Source organism: Carassius auratus, chromosome 25 (genome assembly GCF_003368295.1).
Source record: "Carassius auratus strain Wakin chromosome 25, ASM336829v1, whole genome shotgun sequence".
Lineage (NCBI taxonomy): Eukaryota > Metazoa > Chordata > Actinopteri > Cypriniformes > Cyprinidae > Carassius > Carassius auratus.
In genome coordinates, this window is record NC_039267.1 from 5,333,847 (window position 1) to 5,351,920 (window position 18,074).

Genomic DNA, 18,074 nt, shown 5'->3' on the forward strand with positions numbered 1-18,074 from the left:
CACATGAATTATTTTATTTTGAAATGCTGAAGAACAGCCAAGCACTCTTTCATTTTTCTCTTTTAAAGGCAAGTGCATTCAGGGTTGATAGCCTAAAAACAGAATATTCTTTTTTTATTATTGTATATATATTTTTTACTTTAATATATTCACAATTGCTTTAATTACACATTTTAAATACCATGTATGCTAACTAACCTTAACTGCATGTTAAAACATTTGTTTTAGATATATCAAAATCCTAAAATGTTTATTATTTAAACCTTTTATGTTTAAAATAGATTTTAAATTGCAGTTTAAATACGGATTCTTCACTATGGACTGCTTAACCCCACTGAATTTTAAAAGTATTTCCTTTAACCTTTCTGAAACACTTGATGTATCTCTGTGTGTGTGTGTGTGTGTGTGTGTGTGTGTGTGTGTGTTCGCGTGGTGTGCATCCGTGTGAAATGAATCCTCATCTAAAATCCACGCTCTCTTCCAGTAGACCAGACAACTGACATTTCCCCTCGTATTTCTGTGTGACACCATCATTTAACATCAGCCACTGATGAATAGTGAATGGAAACAGAGATCCGATTCTAAAAGCCTGACCTGCAGAAATGATTTAGAGAGGTCTTCAGCGTTTGAAGTGCTAGCTTTCCCTTCACCTTGGAAAACATTGAGATGGAAACGCTGGAGGCATCCAGAACATCTAAGAGTATATCACACAGCTATGCGAGAAGTCAAGAAGAACATCAGCTGTACAAAATATGGATGAAAATGAAACATCACATTTATAATTTTTTAACTATGCAATTTTTTTATGAATATGAAAATTGTAGATTCACACTGAAGGTATAAAAACTATGAATTAACACATGTGGAATTATATATGGATTTATATACATAACAAAAAAGTGTGAAACAACTGAAAATGTGTCATATTCTAGGTTCTTCAAAGTAGCCACCTTTTGCTTTGATTACTGCTTTGCACACTCTTGGCATTCTCTTGATGAGCTTCAAGAGGTAGTCACCTGAAATGATCTTCCAACAGTCTTGAAGGAGTTCCCCGAGAGATGCTTAGCACTTGTTGGCCCTTTTGCCTTCTGTCTGCAGTCCAGCACACCCCTAAACCATCTGGATTGGGTTCAGGTCCGGTGACTGTGGAGGCCAGGTCATCTGGCGCAGCACCCCATCACTTTCCTTCTTGGTCAAATAGCCCTTGATGCCCTCAGTGTGACTCTACAATTTCCATAGTCATGAAAATAAAGAAAACTCTTTGAATGAGAAGTTGTGTCCAAACTTTTGGTCTGTACTGTATATATATATATATATATATATATATATATATATATATATATATATATATATATATATATATATATATATATATATATATATATATAATAGGACTGGTGCTGGTCTGCTTTTACATATACTCATTTTAGGCATATCATTTAATAGCAGTGTTCAGCTGACTGTCAGACCTGCACACTCAGCACAGTCAGTGTCCTCAGCTTGCTGTGCCTTGCGAAATATTGCCATGGCCATAATTAAAAACCGTCCTTTAAAATTAATCACATATTATGAGAGCTGCTTTAATCAATTTGCAAACATCAAATTACTGTCTCCAGCATATGTTCCTCAAAATGGCTATAGCCATCATTATATCTTTCTTTTTAATTATTTTTTTTTTTTAGATCCCCAATTAAATTTCTGGAAATCGGATGGGTCATAACTCCACTTACTGTCCTGAAACACAATTATCAGATCAGTCATCTTCTATGAAATGCCTCTCAGCGGCAGCCATAGAGCAGCCCATCCAAACAGTCAATCTGATTCATGTCTCCGGTCTGTCGCAGTTAATCCAAACTTCACTTTATATGACACATTTATCCCAAAGTGAACATGAGACTGCACTCACAACTTATTTTACTTTTATAAAGTCACATATTTTTGCAGAATGGGATATAATTTGAGGTAAAAGTTCATATGATGGAGCCAGGTGACTAGAAGGAATAGGCAAAAAACTGGAGGCCTCGATGATGTCACCAATAAAAGAAAGTTGTTTGAGATAAAGGGATGTTAGCTTTATTTTATTTATTTTTTATTTATTTATTTTTTTTATGTGGACTGATGTATAATTCATAATAATACATTCATACATTACCTACATACTTATACACACACATACATACTACATACATATACAGTGCCCTCCATAAGTATTGGAACAGTAAAGACAAAATCGTTCTGTCTGCTGTGGAGTCAAGAAATCTGTAAATAAGATTAAAAGATGAATATGAGACAAAATTAAACAACATCACATTTTATTATTGGGTGATTCAACACAAAGATGTTTTACCAGCTAAGAAGATCAGCACTTTTAGAGTTTCATCTCTCTATCTGATGTGAGCAGAAGTATTGGAACAGTTGTTCAGTTGTGTCCTGTTGCATTCATTCTTCAGATATTAAAAGCAGAGAATGTCTCTTATCAGTTATATTCATTGCGTCTGCATTCTAAGTTTTGCATTCGATGATGACACACACAAACCAGGATGACAACGAGGAAGCCGACTCTGAAAGAAAAGCAAGCATATGGATGCTAAAAGAAAAGAGGAAGTCAATTAGAACTATAGGAAAAACAAAGGCACATGGAGAAATCAAGAGTTTGGAAACTACCGGTGACATAAGAAACCAACGACGACCTGATCGACTGAGAAAAACAAAAGTAGTTGATGATAGACAAATCATAAAAGTTGTGAAATGAACCCTAAAATACATGTCTGTAAAATCACCAACAACCTCCAGAAAGCTGAGGTGATGCTCTGTCAATCTACAGTCCGCAGTAGAATTACAGAAGCTACACAGCAAGATGCAAACCTCTGATCGACACCAAAAATAGAAAGGCAAGATACTTCACAAATGTGAGCCAGAGTTGATGGACCGATGAAACAAAGATTAACCTTTATCTAAGTGATTGGAAAGCAAAAGTGTGGAGATAAAGGAAAACTGCAAATGATCCTAAGCATACAACAAAATCTGTAATTTGGTGGAGGTGGTGTCATGGTATGGTCTCTAGAACAGGACCTCTTCATTTTAATGATGACAGCTGCGTCTCATTTCGGAGGCTGCGTTCCTCCGGAGGTCTCATTTGAAGGCTGCATACGTCATCGGGGAAGTCTCTTTTAAGAAAAGTAATCATAATAAAATTGACTTATTCCTTGTGATGTTTAAAATGCTATAGTTTATCTTTTACTTTGCAATTTAACGGTTACTTTTCTTAAATGAGACTTCCTCGATGACGTATGCAGCCTTCAAATGTGACCTCCGGAGGACGTAGCCTCCGAAATGAGACACAGCAAATGTATGATGGCAGTAGCAGAATTAATTTGTAAGGGTACAAAATCACCTTGGCTACCAATATTCAAGAAAACGCCACCAAACTCATTAGAAAGCACTTCATATTAGATCAGGAAAATGACCCAAAACACCCTGCCAGTTCAGTCAAGGACTTAATCAAGGCAAAGAAATGTAAAGTTTTAGTTTGCCCAAATAAATCTCCAGATTTAAATCTGATTGAACATTAAATTCACCAACTGAAAAGGAGGCTAAAGGCAGAAACTCCCCAAAACAAGCAACAGTTAGAATTGGCTGCAGTAAAGGCTAGGCTAAAGCATTTCAAAGCATAAGACCAAGAGTCTGGTGATGTCTATGGGTTGCAGACTCACTGCTCTGATTGGATGCAAGGGATCTGCAACTAAATATTTGCTTTTAGTCTTTTACATCTGCCTTTAATTCAACTGTTCCAATACTTATGTTCACATCAAATAGTGGAATGAACTCTAAAAGTGTTGTCCTTTTTATTTGGTAAAACATGTATGTTTTGAAAGACCAAATAATAAAATGTGACATTCAGTAGTTGTCACATATTCATCTTTTAATCATATTTGCAAATGTCTTGACTCAACAGCAGAGAAAGCAATTTTGTCTTTATGGTTCCAATACTTATGGAGGGCTACTTTTATTTTGGATGTGATTATTCACGATTAATCATTTGACAGCACTAATAAATACACTTCCTGTAAGTGAAGCATATTTATTTTATTTGATGGAATAAAATGCAATGTCTATGCTGAAGTCTTGTTTTTTAATGTTTCTCCAACATTCAAAAAAAAAAAAAAAAAAAAAAAAAAAAACACCAAGTCTAAACAGCTGACACATTAAGTCAGACAGAATTGACATGTCAAATTTTAGATGAGGAAATAAATTACCCACTAAAAATGTTCCACGGTTGCTGCAACTCCCTGTAGAACTCACTAAAACCCAAACTTCGTTTCAGAGTTACGCTTCGAAACAAAAGTTTTTCATAGCTGTGACTAAATTAAACCTAATCAGAATGTAGCACTCAGCATAATCAGGGTCGGCACCAGAGCACACAAAGTGAGGGGGCAGGCGAAACCTTTTTGGGGGGCGCATTTAAAAAAAAAAAAATGGGATAAACACAAACATGACACTTATACATTAGATTATTTTATTTGCATGTATAATTTAATAACATATAGCCTAGTTTGATATATGAACTGAGGGTTCGTCAATGATTGCATGTGGTTGGAGATTCCCATGTTTACAGCTCTGTAAAATGTATAAGCCTATAGCTAAAAATATTACAGTTAAAAACACACAATAACATTTTAAATTACCTCCGTAAAGAAAGATTGAAGTCTCGTAAGTCACATTTTTTTGAAATAATAACGGCAGGCCTAATAATGTTATAATGTACCAAAATTATGTACCCTGTATGATATTTTAGTTCTCCTCACTTCACAACAAATTCTTTCAGTTTAACCATATCAGAACAGAACAATAATTAAAAATATATCATTCTTACTGAAAAATATAATTGCATTATATAATAATATGGGCAAGCCAAAACAAATTAATTTTAAACAAAACGTTAGGTAAAGTTGGGCTTACCTCTCTCATTAGGCACAAATTCAAAACTGTCTAATCATATTCTCAATGCAGCCTATTTGAAGGTAAACTATTTGCGTATTGATCAGGTAAAATTGGAAAAATATCATAATGAGCAAACATATGCCACAGTGGACCAGTGCTCACGCCGAACGCCACGAAAGGCTGCGCTGTTTCCAATGAATGCAGTAACAGTGTGTGCATATGAGGCGCCGGCGCGATCAAACAGCTGAAACAAAACCGATTACTCCATCATTTTTGGTCATACAGTAAAGGCATAAATCGAAACTGAAAATTAAAAAGTGTTAGTAGTTTCGAAATTCAAGAATAATTAGCAAAGTTAATTAGAATTATTTCTAAATTCTGTACCGTTCTTATTTCGCTCTGCGTAACACAAACTAAAAAATATATATATTTTTGCTAAGAACGAACCGAAATGAAAACATTTATCTTTTAATCTGTGTATTTAACAGTCTGGGAGACCTGCCTCACAGACTGAAATCAGGGCTTCCACCACGGAGACAGCACCAGAGGTGAGGGGGCACAGAGACCGAGGTAAAGGAAGTGGAGTAAAGGAAGTGGAGAATTTCATTCGGCACTTTGAAATTGCAACGCTAAGGTGATTAAAGGTGCAATCTTTGTGATGCAAATCAGATCCCTTTTGAAGATTATCCTTCGGTTGGCAAAAGACACCTCTGCTTTGAGAGGAAGACCATCCGAAAATGTCCTACCAGTGTCATTGGCAATCTGGGAAAATGGATAAGTTTCACTTCCCTTTCTCTCTGGAGCAAAAAAAGCTCACCAGGTTCCCACACTCCTCATGAAATCAACATCCGCAGGGTGTGTTGTTTAACAGCCGATTCTTTGATGATTTGGCAATGTTACATCACTTCCTTGTCCATCAAAATATGCAAAATCGAACATTACTCATCAGCACCGCTGGCTGAAGCTCAGATTTAGCGTGACGTTTCTTTTATGGTACACGTGTAGCTGTCAGGGATTCCACTAGGCAGTTATGACATTTCAGAGATGCCGTTACTCAGAATGACCCGGACTCTAATTTAGTGACTGAGAACGTAATTAAGCTTCACTCCGTCTTCGAATCCCAGAGCTCGTCTGAGCTGCTAATTGGCTTGAATTAGCTGTGAACAGAGGGAGTGTTTCTACCCATTCCCCCACTCTTTTCTCTCCTTTTTTTTTTTTTTTTTTCACGTCCCCGCTCTCGTCTAACTCACATTACAGGACCCAGAGAGGGCCCACTTGAATTGGCTCCACAGTCTAATGGTCTGCCAGGTTCCTGACATCGGCTGTGAATATTAGTACAGACTTTTTAATCAAGAGACTCTCGGGCTGCCGCCCATTGCTAAAAGTACATGCACCAAAACATCTGGCCTGCCAGCTGCGCTTGTATGCGCTGCTCGTAATGAAATGTCTGATTTTCTGATCCATTAGTCCAAATCTATACACTTTTAGAAGCTCATGCGTCCTGCATATTGTCCGACACGCTCTTCAAACACCAACACGGATGCGGTTTACTCTGACATTGGCCCATCGATTAGGTTTGGAAACACAATAACTGACTTCAAATGATGTGTTGCTGACAATAAAAAAATATAATTTTAGTAAGAAGTTGTTTTTGCTTTTGTTTTTAAAATGTAAATGTTGAATCTACAATTTAATTAGTATTCACTTTTTCCATTGTGTCTGTATACACCTTTTTTTCTTTTTTAAAGACAAATATATATTAGAGTTACACATTAAATATTTATAATTCTATTTATTTGATCATTTTGAAAATACCTGATATAATACAGTATGTGTATATATATATATATATATATATATATATATATATATATATATATATATATATATATATATATATATATATATATATATATATATAAACATACACACACACAAACATATATAAACCATATTTAAATACATGTAAATATTTCTTAAATATATTCATGCATGTGTGTTTATTTATATGTACATATAAATATACACAGTACACATATGCATACATACATACAGTTTCTATTTGGTTGCTGGAGTACTGAATATATACCCATGCAACAACAAACATTTCTCTAGAAATACATCCATTTGTTATTCTTTTGAGAATCGAAGGCCGTTCCATGCAATACCGTCTTGAAAGAAGAAAGCAAACTGCATCTAACCAGCACAGGGAGAGGAGACATGGACGTCCCAGATGCACAACAACAATACTAGCAGTACATCAGAGCCTCTAGTCTGAGAAACAGACCCCTGACTGGCACTTGGCTGGCAGCTTCATTGAAGAGTACAAACTAAACATCAACAGTCAAGACAAGACTCCCGACTTTTAAGCAGAATGCCAGAGAAGATCTAACACTGACACATAAGAACAAAACAGTAGATTGAGCTAAATAACAGAAATTGGATAGCAAACAATTACTACGGATGGATAAATCCAAGTCTAAGGTCTTGATAGTCAACCCTGAAGAAATAATAGGGCTGTTCTCATCTTATGTCCACCTGTTAGCTGGCACAGATCCTGCCTCTGTTTTATTTGAGCTACAAGTCCCATTTTGACAGGAAATAAGGACTTAAACTTAATAAAACGTCTCCCTCAAGAGCTGACATTCTCATATCAGACCATATTCCTCAACCATTAGCACTTTCCGAAAACATTTTTCTTACTTGCAGAACCTTTAAAGGTGCAGTCCATGGTCAAGAGTAATTCGGCACCCTGTCCTTTATTAAAGGGCTGCCAGACCTCCCAGAACGTTTGCAAATGTCACTGCGTTAGAATCACTCTACTTTGACTAAATACCATCTGCCAGTATCTCTAATGTTACCAAGTCTGGCTGTGTATAACACTACTGGTTGCTTAGCTAGCTGAGAACAAAATCAAGTCCCTTTAAAGGAACCGTTCACCCAAAAAAATGAAAAATTGCTGCAAACAACTTTTGGACAGTTTTCACTTATAAACGGTCTGCTGATTCAGACGAGATGACAATTCACTGGAGAAAGCAATGTTACAAGATGCTTCACAAAACATTATTTGATGGAATGGAGTCAGGGATTATTTCATTAAAAATGAAAAAGCAGAAACTTTTCAAAGTTTTTTTCAGCATAGCTAATACGCAGGTATTTAGGCTACGACTGGAGAACCGCATGTGGATAAATAAGCAGGTTAATGAATAATTATTAAACTTCTAGATGGGGAGAGGAGGAGGAGATAATGAATACCTGGGAAAACGAGGGATGATCCCTCAGACAGCATCATTAGAGAAGACGACTATGGAAAGACCAGATGGAGAACACCAAGGGACGGAAAGAAGGTCAGATTTAAGCTAGGTTTGAAACAGTGCACTTGCAGCTAAACCGCTTAAAAATACACTGTGATATGTTTCAGCCAAATTAAAACATTAAATTGGATATAAATGAATGAAATGGTCTTTGATTACACCGTATGTCTCAATAATTTTGATGCTTAAAATACTCTTCTCCATCTTTTGATGCCATGATGTATAGAAAGTACTACCATTCAAAAGTTTTATGATGTTACAAAAGATTTCTATTTAAAATAAATACTTATATTCTATTCATCAAAGTGTGAATTATGTGTGACACTGATACTGGTGTAATGGCTGCTGAAAATCCTGATTTAATAATAAATTAAAGGTTCCAATAAGTCCAATAAAAATAATTATTTGAAACTATACAAATATTTTACAATGTTGCTGTTTTTTTTAAAATGTATTTTAAACGCCCAACACCAAATAGTGATTAGAATAGTAGAGTACACATATACATTTTTTTTTATAACATTTTAATTACCACCTTCTTTCTGTCTTGCATGCAAACAGCATTACATTTTGTGGCACAGTGAGCATTTAGCATGTGGTTGGAAACTGTTTTTTGGTAGCCAGGTTAGCGAATAAGTGCAATTATCGTGCCAAAATGTTGCATTCAAAAGTATTGGAACCCTATAGTGCCATTAATCAAAACTATAGAGAAGTAAAATGGATCATTAACTGTCTAACCTTGTAGATGCCTTGATTGCAGCCATTGTAAGTGCTTTCCATGGTGTAGCTTCGGAGGACTCCGATCTCCCTCCAAACGACCACCCGGGCTGTGGACGCCCGAGACTTTTCCACCAGATAATTGCAGTTGTTGAAAGAGAATGCAGGAGCTATTCTGCCCAGAGTTTTAGCGATGGTCTGTCAATACAAAAAATGTATGAGCTTTGAAAAAGAACCATGTATTTCATTGTATTTGCATTTTATGCCAGTGTTTTCCATTCTAGTTTTATGTATATTTAGTTTAAGAGACTTCTTTGCATAGATGGCAGACATCAGTCAGACAGCAGCTAGCGGTACAATATTTTCCACATTACAGAATCCACAGATTTACATATGCCTTTAAAATATCCTTTTACACAATTCGTCACAGCCTGTATGTTGTGGAGAAACTTCCTTTGGCACTAAACTTCAAAAACTGGCTCAGAAAATAAGTTTCATGAAGGAGGGAAACAACCGTGCCAATCGGAAAAGTATTGTCCCTGTATATATAATGAATGATACTGTAAAATAAGGACACAAAAAAACATATCATGCATTTTTGGCTCTTCCTGTGAGAGTGAAAATAGATTATGGGGATACAGCAGAAGCTGTGAAACAGATTTTATTGCTGTAAGGTTGCTCTTTCATAGCTCAGGAGAAGTAATTGAGTTCTCAGTTGTGTGACTTTGACGAATCAACTTTGTTTCAGATGTTTCTCTTAAAATAGGAGTAATACAAATAGAGAAAAAGTGACAATGAATGTACAGTAAGAATACAGAGCTGTAAAATTAATGTGGGTAACACACTACCATTGGAACAGATCATCCAGGAGAAATATTTGAGATATGATAGAGAGATCTCATTTGTGATTTTATTTGTTATAGCAGTAATTTTACCCTGTATCCCGGGTCTTCTTTCAGGGAGGCCGTGTTAATGGGAGATCCAGATTGCCACAGGGTTTCCTTCATACTGCAGCCATACAGAAACACATTCTTCTTCCTGGAGTGACCATGGTAATCGCAAAACACCTGTGGAATGTAATAAATTTATAGCGAAACTTCAAGATGGTATGTAAATAATGGCCAAGGACGAGGAGGTCACATGTCAGGTGGAAACAAAGCCAGTAATGCAGCGTTCACTTTAGACTGAGCCAAACATAATTAATCTTGTGACACAACAGACAGACGTGTACAACAAGAGGAATAAAATGGTAGACAATGCATTGCGTTTTGACTCTAATTAAAATTTGGTCTCTTGACAGTGTAGCTGTTAATTGCATAGCGACGAGCCTTTTTGTAAAGGCTCAACAAGAGGGTTTCTTCCTCATTCGTAGCATTTTTTCCACTGTAAGTTTTGTAGAAATTACAATGTTCCTTTGACCAGGTTCAGTGCATAATTATTACTGAGATTAAACATGAATTATGGTGTAATTGATATGTAAATCTGGCTAATTGTGTCAATGCACTCCTGCTAGCACTATTGTTCTTTGGTTCTTCGCAACAGGACATTCCTGCTTGATTACAGGACCAACAATGATCATTTCCACGCTATTCTGAATAAAATGCATTCATTTAATTGCAGAATTTTTTTGAAGGTAGTACAGATGTAGCTTTCGAATGGCTAGCTTCGATTTAGGTCATGACGTCCTAGATTGTTTGACCATTTTTACAAGCATATTCTCTCGAAAGCGCTGGCGAACCTACTTCTGTTGCTTTGTTTTTTCCCCACTGACTTGCATAGATTGAGCAGTGGTCCATTACTCCATTTCCCAAGAAGTGTCTTTTGAAAAAGAACAGAGGGTGGATAGGGATGAGGTAAAAGATAGAAGTTCTTTAGTGCTCTAACAGCATCAGGAGAAGCTCAAAGGCACCAGTCCAGACTCTATAAATAGATATGACTTAAAAATAAAAAAGCTCTTAATTCTGTTTGACGATGTGAACTAGAGGTTCACAAGGTTCTTCCATGACTCCTTCTGCAAGTTACAAATATCCCAGTAGGTGACAACAGTGATTGCCTTTATTTACGACACATGAAATTAATTATTTAGCTAAATCATTCAAAACCTACATGTTATTCAGAAATGAGTGTATCATTGAATAATTTTCTCAACTGATTCATTCAAAATGCGGATTTGTTTCATGGACAAAACAAGTGACTCCTTATGAATGATTTATTGAATTATTAACCCAGGTGATTAATTCAAAAACACTTAATTCTGGAACCAAACAATTGAGTTTTTTAATGAATGAGTCACTGAATCATTTGCACAATTGATTTGTTCAACTTTAAAATTCTGATTCATTCACAAACAAAACTAATCCCTGTATCCCAATTTGCATACTATCCATGCCAAATAGTTTCTAGATTATTAATCTTGAATAGTATTTAGGGTATACAGTATGTGAAATTGGGATGCTGGCACTGCCTTTATGAGTGAGTCATTTATTCATTTACTCAGTTTACCCAGTTTCATCAAGATTTATTCAAAACCTCAGATTCACTCACGATTGAAACAAGTGAATGTCTTTATGTCGGAGTCATTATATCACGATTTCATTATTTTTGTAATATGGTTCATTTAATCCAGTTAAAAATAGTGGTAATTTCAAATTGCAGTTGTTTTCGGATAACCCACGAAGCACTTAGATCCACCCAAGCTTGCTTCCGTCTGTACAGTCTAATATCCAGATTGGTGGCCCCTAACACACATTTATGGATTTGGTCATCCCTGACTGGCATTTGGAAGCCGAAAGCTCAGAGATCATGGAGCAATTTCCGGCGAGCCCCTCGTGGAACTTTAGGATTCAATAGGTCAGTTACAGTGCAGCGAGATTTAATGGAAACTTACCAGCGGTGTCCTGCCTATGCTGTTGAGGTAATAGAGGAAGCCTTTGGTGTGGTAAATTGTGGGGCTTAAATTAGGGTCCGGCTTCAGCCACTGTCTGTTGAGGTCCTCAGCGGTGAGAGAACAGCGATTACTGAAATAAATCAAAAGAAAAAAGAGATTACAAAGAACAGAAAGTCAACTTTAAACTAACTAAAAGTCCAATTTGGATTTCATGAGCTCTTTAACACATTCCCAGGGATCAAAGTGACATCAAAACCCATCTGAGTTTGTGATCCAATATCTGATTCAGCTAACCTATCTGTTTGAAGACAAGATAACCAATCTGTCTCTGTGTATCTGTGCGAATGTTAAAAACGCCAGAATTGTGACGTTCCCATATCAGTGCCTACCTTTACAGGTTACTGAAAGGTCTGTGATGAACAGAGCTATCTAGCGTACCGTGCAACAGTCTGTTGATTAGAGAGGGCGCAGCAGCTGAGCTTTATCCCCTGACAAAATCCTACTGATTTGGAGGCAGCTTGCCAACTACAGACTCCCCCACATTCAGTTCCTGAAAGCCAATTATAAGACACAATGTTCAAACATTAGCAAATTGATAGGCCCCGTTTGAAATGGCTGAGCGCAACTTTTGAGCCTCCGATCAGAGGTGCTCCATCTGATGATATATCGTGTGCTTTCTTAGGGTCATTCTTGATCTGGATTAAGCATGAGGCAAAACACACTCACCATCTGAAAATAAATATATGCTAAAACATCCTGGCTTTTTATAAAATGCTATGACTGTCTTGATGGACATCGATAATGGCTGCGCGAAAACACAAAGATGGAAGTTGCAGTATTCTTTGACTCTGAACAGTTTGTTCAACCAGACTTTTTCTGAGGATATCGCCGATTGAACTAAGATGCCTTTAGGTGCATTAAAAATTAACAGAAACCACAAACAGAACGGCATGACTATAAATACAACCCACTTTTTAAAGTCTCTGAGAAAAGCTGTGGTTCTCTGCTGAAGAAGTTCGAGCAAAGAGCCACAATTTTCAAAGAGTTTCATCGTAAACAAAAATGCCATATTCTAGGGGTCTGGAGACAGAGAAAATACTGTATTTGAGGCGACAAAACACGGTTGTCCCGGAGAGTTTTCAATGCACTACGGGGGGGGGGGGGGGGGGGGGTTGCAACAAAGTGGAAACAGCACGAAAATTGTTCCTCCCTACAGCTGTCTATAGTTTAAGGAAAATAAGAGAGCCAGAAACACTGGATGTCAGTTGAGATGACTTGAGAGTTAGATCAACATTAACCGTCTGTCTGTTCAAGCAATGTTTACACAAGGCGATTTCCAACTCATTTTGCCATTATGTATTCATTGCCTGATATTTAGATCGTAAATATTTGATGAACCAAACTGAAACTGGCATCAATGACTTCATGTTTTTTTCCTCTCGGTTTTGGTGGCTCCAATTTGCTCTTGACAGAAATAATTTATGAACACTTCCCTGCTCTTGTGTCTGATGACAACTGAGAGGTGGAACAGTATTTTGTTCCCTTTTATGGTTTTCCAAAAACTGACAGCCCCTCTAACATGTCCTGCTTTTAAAATGTCTACTTCTCAATATTTCACCCAGTGCACTGCAGTGCATGACACATTCTGCAGTAGCCCAAAGCAACCCTGGTTTCAAAGGCCAAAAATAATTCAAATAATAGTTCAGGATTCATGTTTAAGAGAGGTAATAAAAGGTATGTCATCATCAAAAAGAAATTAACACATGAACAGAATAGCATTTGACACCATCAAACCTAAAAAAAAAAATAAATAAATAAAAAAACCATAACACTCGAATTGGGACCCTCACAAAAGAACAACTAATGGAAACTTGACTCCACCCACTTCAAAACAGAAAGCTCAATGGGCATTTGTCTCCACCCAACTCAAAAGAATTGTCTAATGGGAATTTGCCTCCACCCAACCTCAAAAACTGAACACTCTTTGATTAATTAGACTCTGCCCACATCAAAAAAAATTAGTAATTGGAATTTGCCTCCACCCAACCTCAAAAACTGAACACTCTTTGATTAATTAGACTCTGCCCACATCAAAAAAAATTAGTAATTGGAATTTGACTTCACTCAACCTAAAAAATGAACGCTTAATAATTTTGACTTCACCCACTTTCATTCAGCATTACAATCCACCCACTGTGAAAACAATATCTAATTGGTATTTGACTCCACCCAACCTCCAAAACAGAACACTTAATGAGGTATCGAGTTCAGTGGGTATTTGACTCAACCCATCTCAAAATACAGAATGTCAAATGGGAATTTTATGCCAACCAAACTCAAAACAGAACACTCATTGTTAAGTTTGACTCCACCTACCTCAAAAACAGAAATGGTAAATGGACTGCATTTATATAGCGCTTTCAACAGACCACATGGCCATCCAAAGCGCTTTAGAATTTGCCTCACATTCACCCATTCACACACCGACTGCAGTGTCAGCCATTCAAGGCGCCATCCAGCTTGTCAGCCATTCAAGGCGCCATCCAGCTCGTCGGGAGCAGCTGGGGTTAGGTGTCTTGCTCAAGGACACCTCAACACTTGGTCAGGTGGAGCAGGGGATTGAACCACCAACCTTCCGGTTTGTAGACAACCTACATGAACCACTGAGTCACTGCCGCCCCAAATAAAAGATTAATGGGAATTTCACTCCACCCAACTACAAAAAAAATGAACACTCCACCAACCTCAAAACTGAATGTTCATTGGACATTTGTCTCCACTTACCACAAAAACTGAACACTCTTTGGTAATTTTGATCCCCCATCTCAAAACAGAATGCTCATTGGGTATTTGTCTCCACCCACCTTAAACAGAATGTCTACTGGGCATTTGAGTCCACCCAACCTCAAAAACAGAAAGTCAAATGGAAATTCAACTCAACCCTAAAAAAAACAAACACTCCACATTTTTTACTTCACCATCCTCAAAACAGAATGCTCATTGGGCATTTGTTTCCACCAACTTCAAAAATAAACCACTCAATGACAATTCTGACTCCACCTAACTCTAAATGCTCATTGGGTATTTGACTCCACCCACCTCAAAAACATGGTGTTCAATTACCATTTGGACTCCTCCAAATGAAAACAATTCCGGTCTACAAGGTTTCGGATTAAAATCTAAAACAACAACAACAACAACAACAGGTTGACAACGTGTGAAGTGCTGCACCCAACTTAATACCCAGTGATAATTCTGACTCGATATTGATTTTGATTCCACTCTCCTCAAAAATGCAAAAGCAATCTTGGTCTCAAAGGAGTTCATCAAATACCAATTAACTCATAAAGTATAGGCATTTGACTCCAACAAAAAAAAAAAAAACTAAATACCTTATGGTAAATTGACTTTGACAATTGACTCCAAAAACAGAATGCCCAATCATCATTTAGACCTCGACTACCTTAAAAACTCAATGAATACTTGACTCAGCCCGACCTCACAAATTAAACACCCATGGGCCATTTGATTCCACTAACATCAAAAACATCCAATCAAATGCCTCCTGACTCATTGTCATAAGCAAACACATCACGCTTCAGCATGCAAATGCTAACTGCTCTGAAAACATTTATTTCACAGCAGGCAAGAGCTAGTTAAGGCTTTAATTAAGTTTACTGTTGTTCAAGTGTATACAGATTATTATACAATCATCATTTATACAGTTTCTGATCCAAAAACTTATAATGAAGCCATTACCGCAAGTCACTCCCCTTTTATAATCACCCACTGAAAAATAAAAAAAGCATGCTTACTGAGACAAGAAATGACAACAGTGGGAGTTTTGGAAAGAAAACTGTGTCTTGTACATTTTTTTAAATTAACTATTTATAAGGAGATGAAATGGCTGACAATGAGAGGAATCGACGCAAGTATATCGCCTCAGAGAGGAAGCGCTGTCACTGTAGTGCTCTGTTGACCAGACACATCGCTTCATCCAGAGATGAGTTACAGTTCACACTCAGTTCAGCTACAACACAGATAAATAAGAGGGAAGGGGGTATCAAGGCCCCATCTCTCTCTTCCAGTCACATCCGTCCTATCCCAATCTATTTTATGGGTCTTCAGTGTAACTGCTAAGCATTATGGAGTGTGATATAGATCTTGTATAATTTGCTTATGATTGATTTGGTCACCATTAGGAAAGGGCACAAAAACGATTGCCTGTGCCTCCTGATGCAACAATAATCACAGAAATCGATAAGCAATCCTGGAGTTATTTAAATTGTATTATTCTTGGTGTGCAGCACTTCTCATCAAATAATCTTTGATGTGATATAAAATGTGATATAAAAATGTGCAAGTTTGGGTGTGTGTATTGTTTGTGTGTATTTATGTATGTATGTATGTATGTATGTATCTCTCAAAATCAGCATTGTATCTAGTCGGTATTGAAAAGTAAAAAAAAAAAAAAAAAAAAAAAATGAGAAATCCGCTGTGTTATTCTGTCATGTTTTCTCCCTATCTTTCCAAACCATGACAAACGCCAGTCTCCCTTCTCTGCAGAATGTGATACATCCACTCAACCAATCACAGCACACCATTCCATGCATTGTAAACGGTTACTGACAAGCTACGCAATATCATGTTCATGTTAATCACAGACAAATCGCCTTCAATTATGAACAAGCTGAGTTCTTAATTGCTTGTCCATGACAATGTTGTATATTAAAAAGTGAGTGATAAGTGACGTGACATTCAGCCAAGTATGGTGACCCATACTATCAGTATCAGTTATCAGTTATCAGGTATCAGTTTTAAAATCTTTAAAAATCCAAATCTGGATTAGAAATTGTAATGCTATTATAACCTAAAGATGCAGTGTGAAAGTTTGAAACAGTTTTCATCTTGCCAGTTTCTTGGTAAACAATCACATTTTTAGTCAAATTAATCAAAATGGATGTATAATGTTTTGGAACCAAACTCTTCATGTAAATATATATATATATATATATTCATAGTACCCTTATATATATATATATATATATATATATATATATATATATATATATATATATATATATATATATATATATATATATATATATATATTTATATATATATATATATTAATCATTGTATAAACCATAATATTGTAATATATATTTTTTACATTAATATTAACAACATTAATTTGTAATATAGTATAATAATTAGTAAATACATAAGTATTACAAACCTCTTATTTAGACTGCTGTAATACTCAATAATCAGACTATTATAATACTCACATTTTGTCTTTGGGTGTCCATTAAGTGAAAGACACCTTTCAGCAGACACTAACTCAATGAACTATCTCTCACACACATACACGTGCACGCGCACACACACACACACACACACACACACACACACACACACTTCCTGATCAACTTACTGAACCAGGACAGTTCAATTTACTCCCATGGTTACAGTTAGATCAGTTGGATCAGTCTCGATAGCTTTTCGTCGCCTCGGCTAATGAGGTTATATCTTCGTTTTCTACTCAAATCTCCATCAGCTGGAGATGGGCACAATCAGTGACGTTTAGTAGAGCGAGAAGTAGTCTGAGTGAAGAATAAAAAAAGGGAAAACTGGGAACTGGATATTTCCAGAAAAAGGATACTATGAATGCAACACTGATTGGTTAATTGTACCATAAGAATTTGAAAAAGGACAGAACACTTTACTCTAGCTAATATTTGTCAGAATAAACATATCAGTAAAGTGTTTAGTATATACTGCATAGTGCTCAGAAAGCTAGTACCGCATTGTGAAAATAGCCCATGACTTACTTAATCACCTGGTTCACATTTAAGGGAACAACAAAAACGAGGAGGACAAGTCTGTATTTAGAGTGTGTGCTGTTTGGTGGGACACCAGAAACTCCCATTAACGGGGAGAAATTGGAAAGTGGAAATTCATTTTCACTTTTGTTTGTACTGTGCTGATAGCAAGGATGAGAAAGGTTGAGGTGAGAGAAAAAGCAGCAGACTCTCTGAGCCCAGAACTGATGATGTAAAGCCTTTCTCCCACACGTCTCCTCTGACTCATCAGTACTTAAGGGAATGGCTGTTTGTTGGTTCACCTTCAAGCTGAAAGTGTAGCGTTATTTGTATTTCAGCCATCAATAATGGATAGTGCTGTTGGCTATTGTTTTGATTCACGAAGAGAAA

General features: G+C 36.6%; 1 protein-coding gene across 3 annotated transcripts in view; it reads right to left on the reverse strand.

Annotated features, from left to right (window-relative positions):
- The window catches only part of LOC113043076 (cytosolic carboxypeptidase 4-like), a 200,452-nt gene that overhangs the window by 27,369 nt on the left and 155,009 nt on the right, over positions 1-18,074 (reverse strand). For all 3 annotated transcript variants that reach the window (XM_026202202.1, XM_026202203.1, XM_026202201.1), the window contains exons 20-22: positions 11,860-11,989; positions 9,908-10,039; positions 8,994-9,170 (exon numbers count right to left, since the gene is read on the reverse strand). In XM_026202202.1, coding sequence (XP_026057987.1) covers positions 8,994-9,170; positions 9,908-10,039; positions 11,860-11,989 — 439 coding nt within the window. The remainder of the gene's footprint in view (positions 1-8,993; positions 9,171-9,907; positions 10,040-11,859; positions 11,990-18,074) is intronic.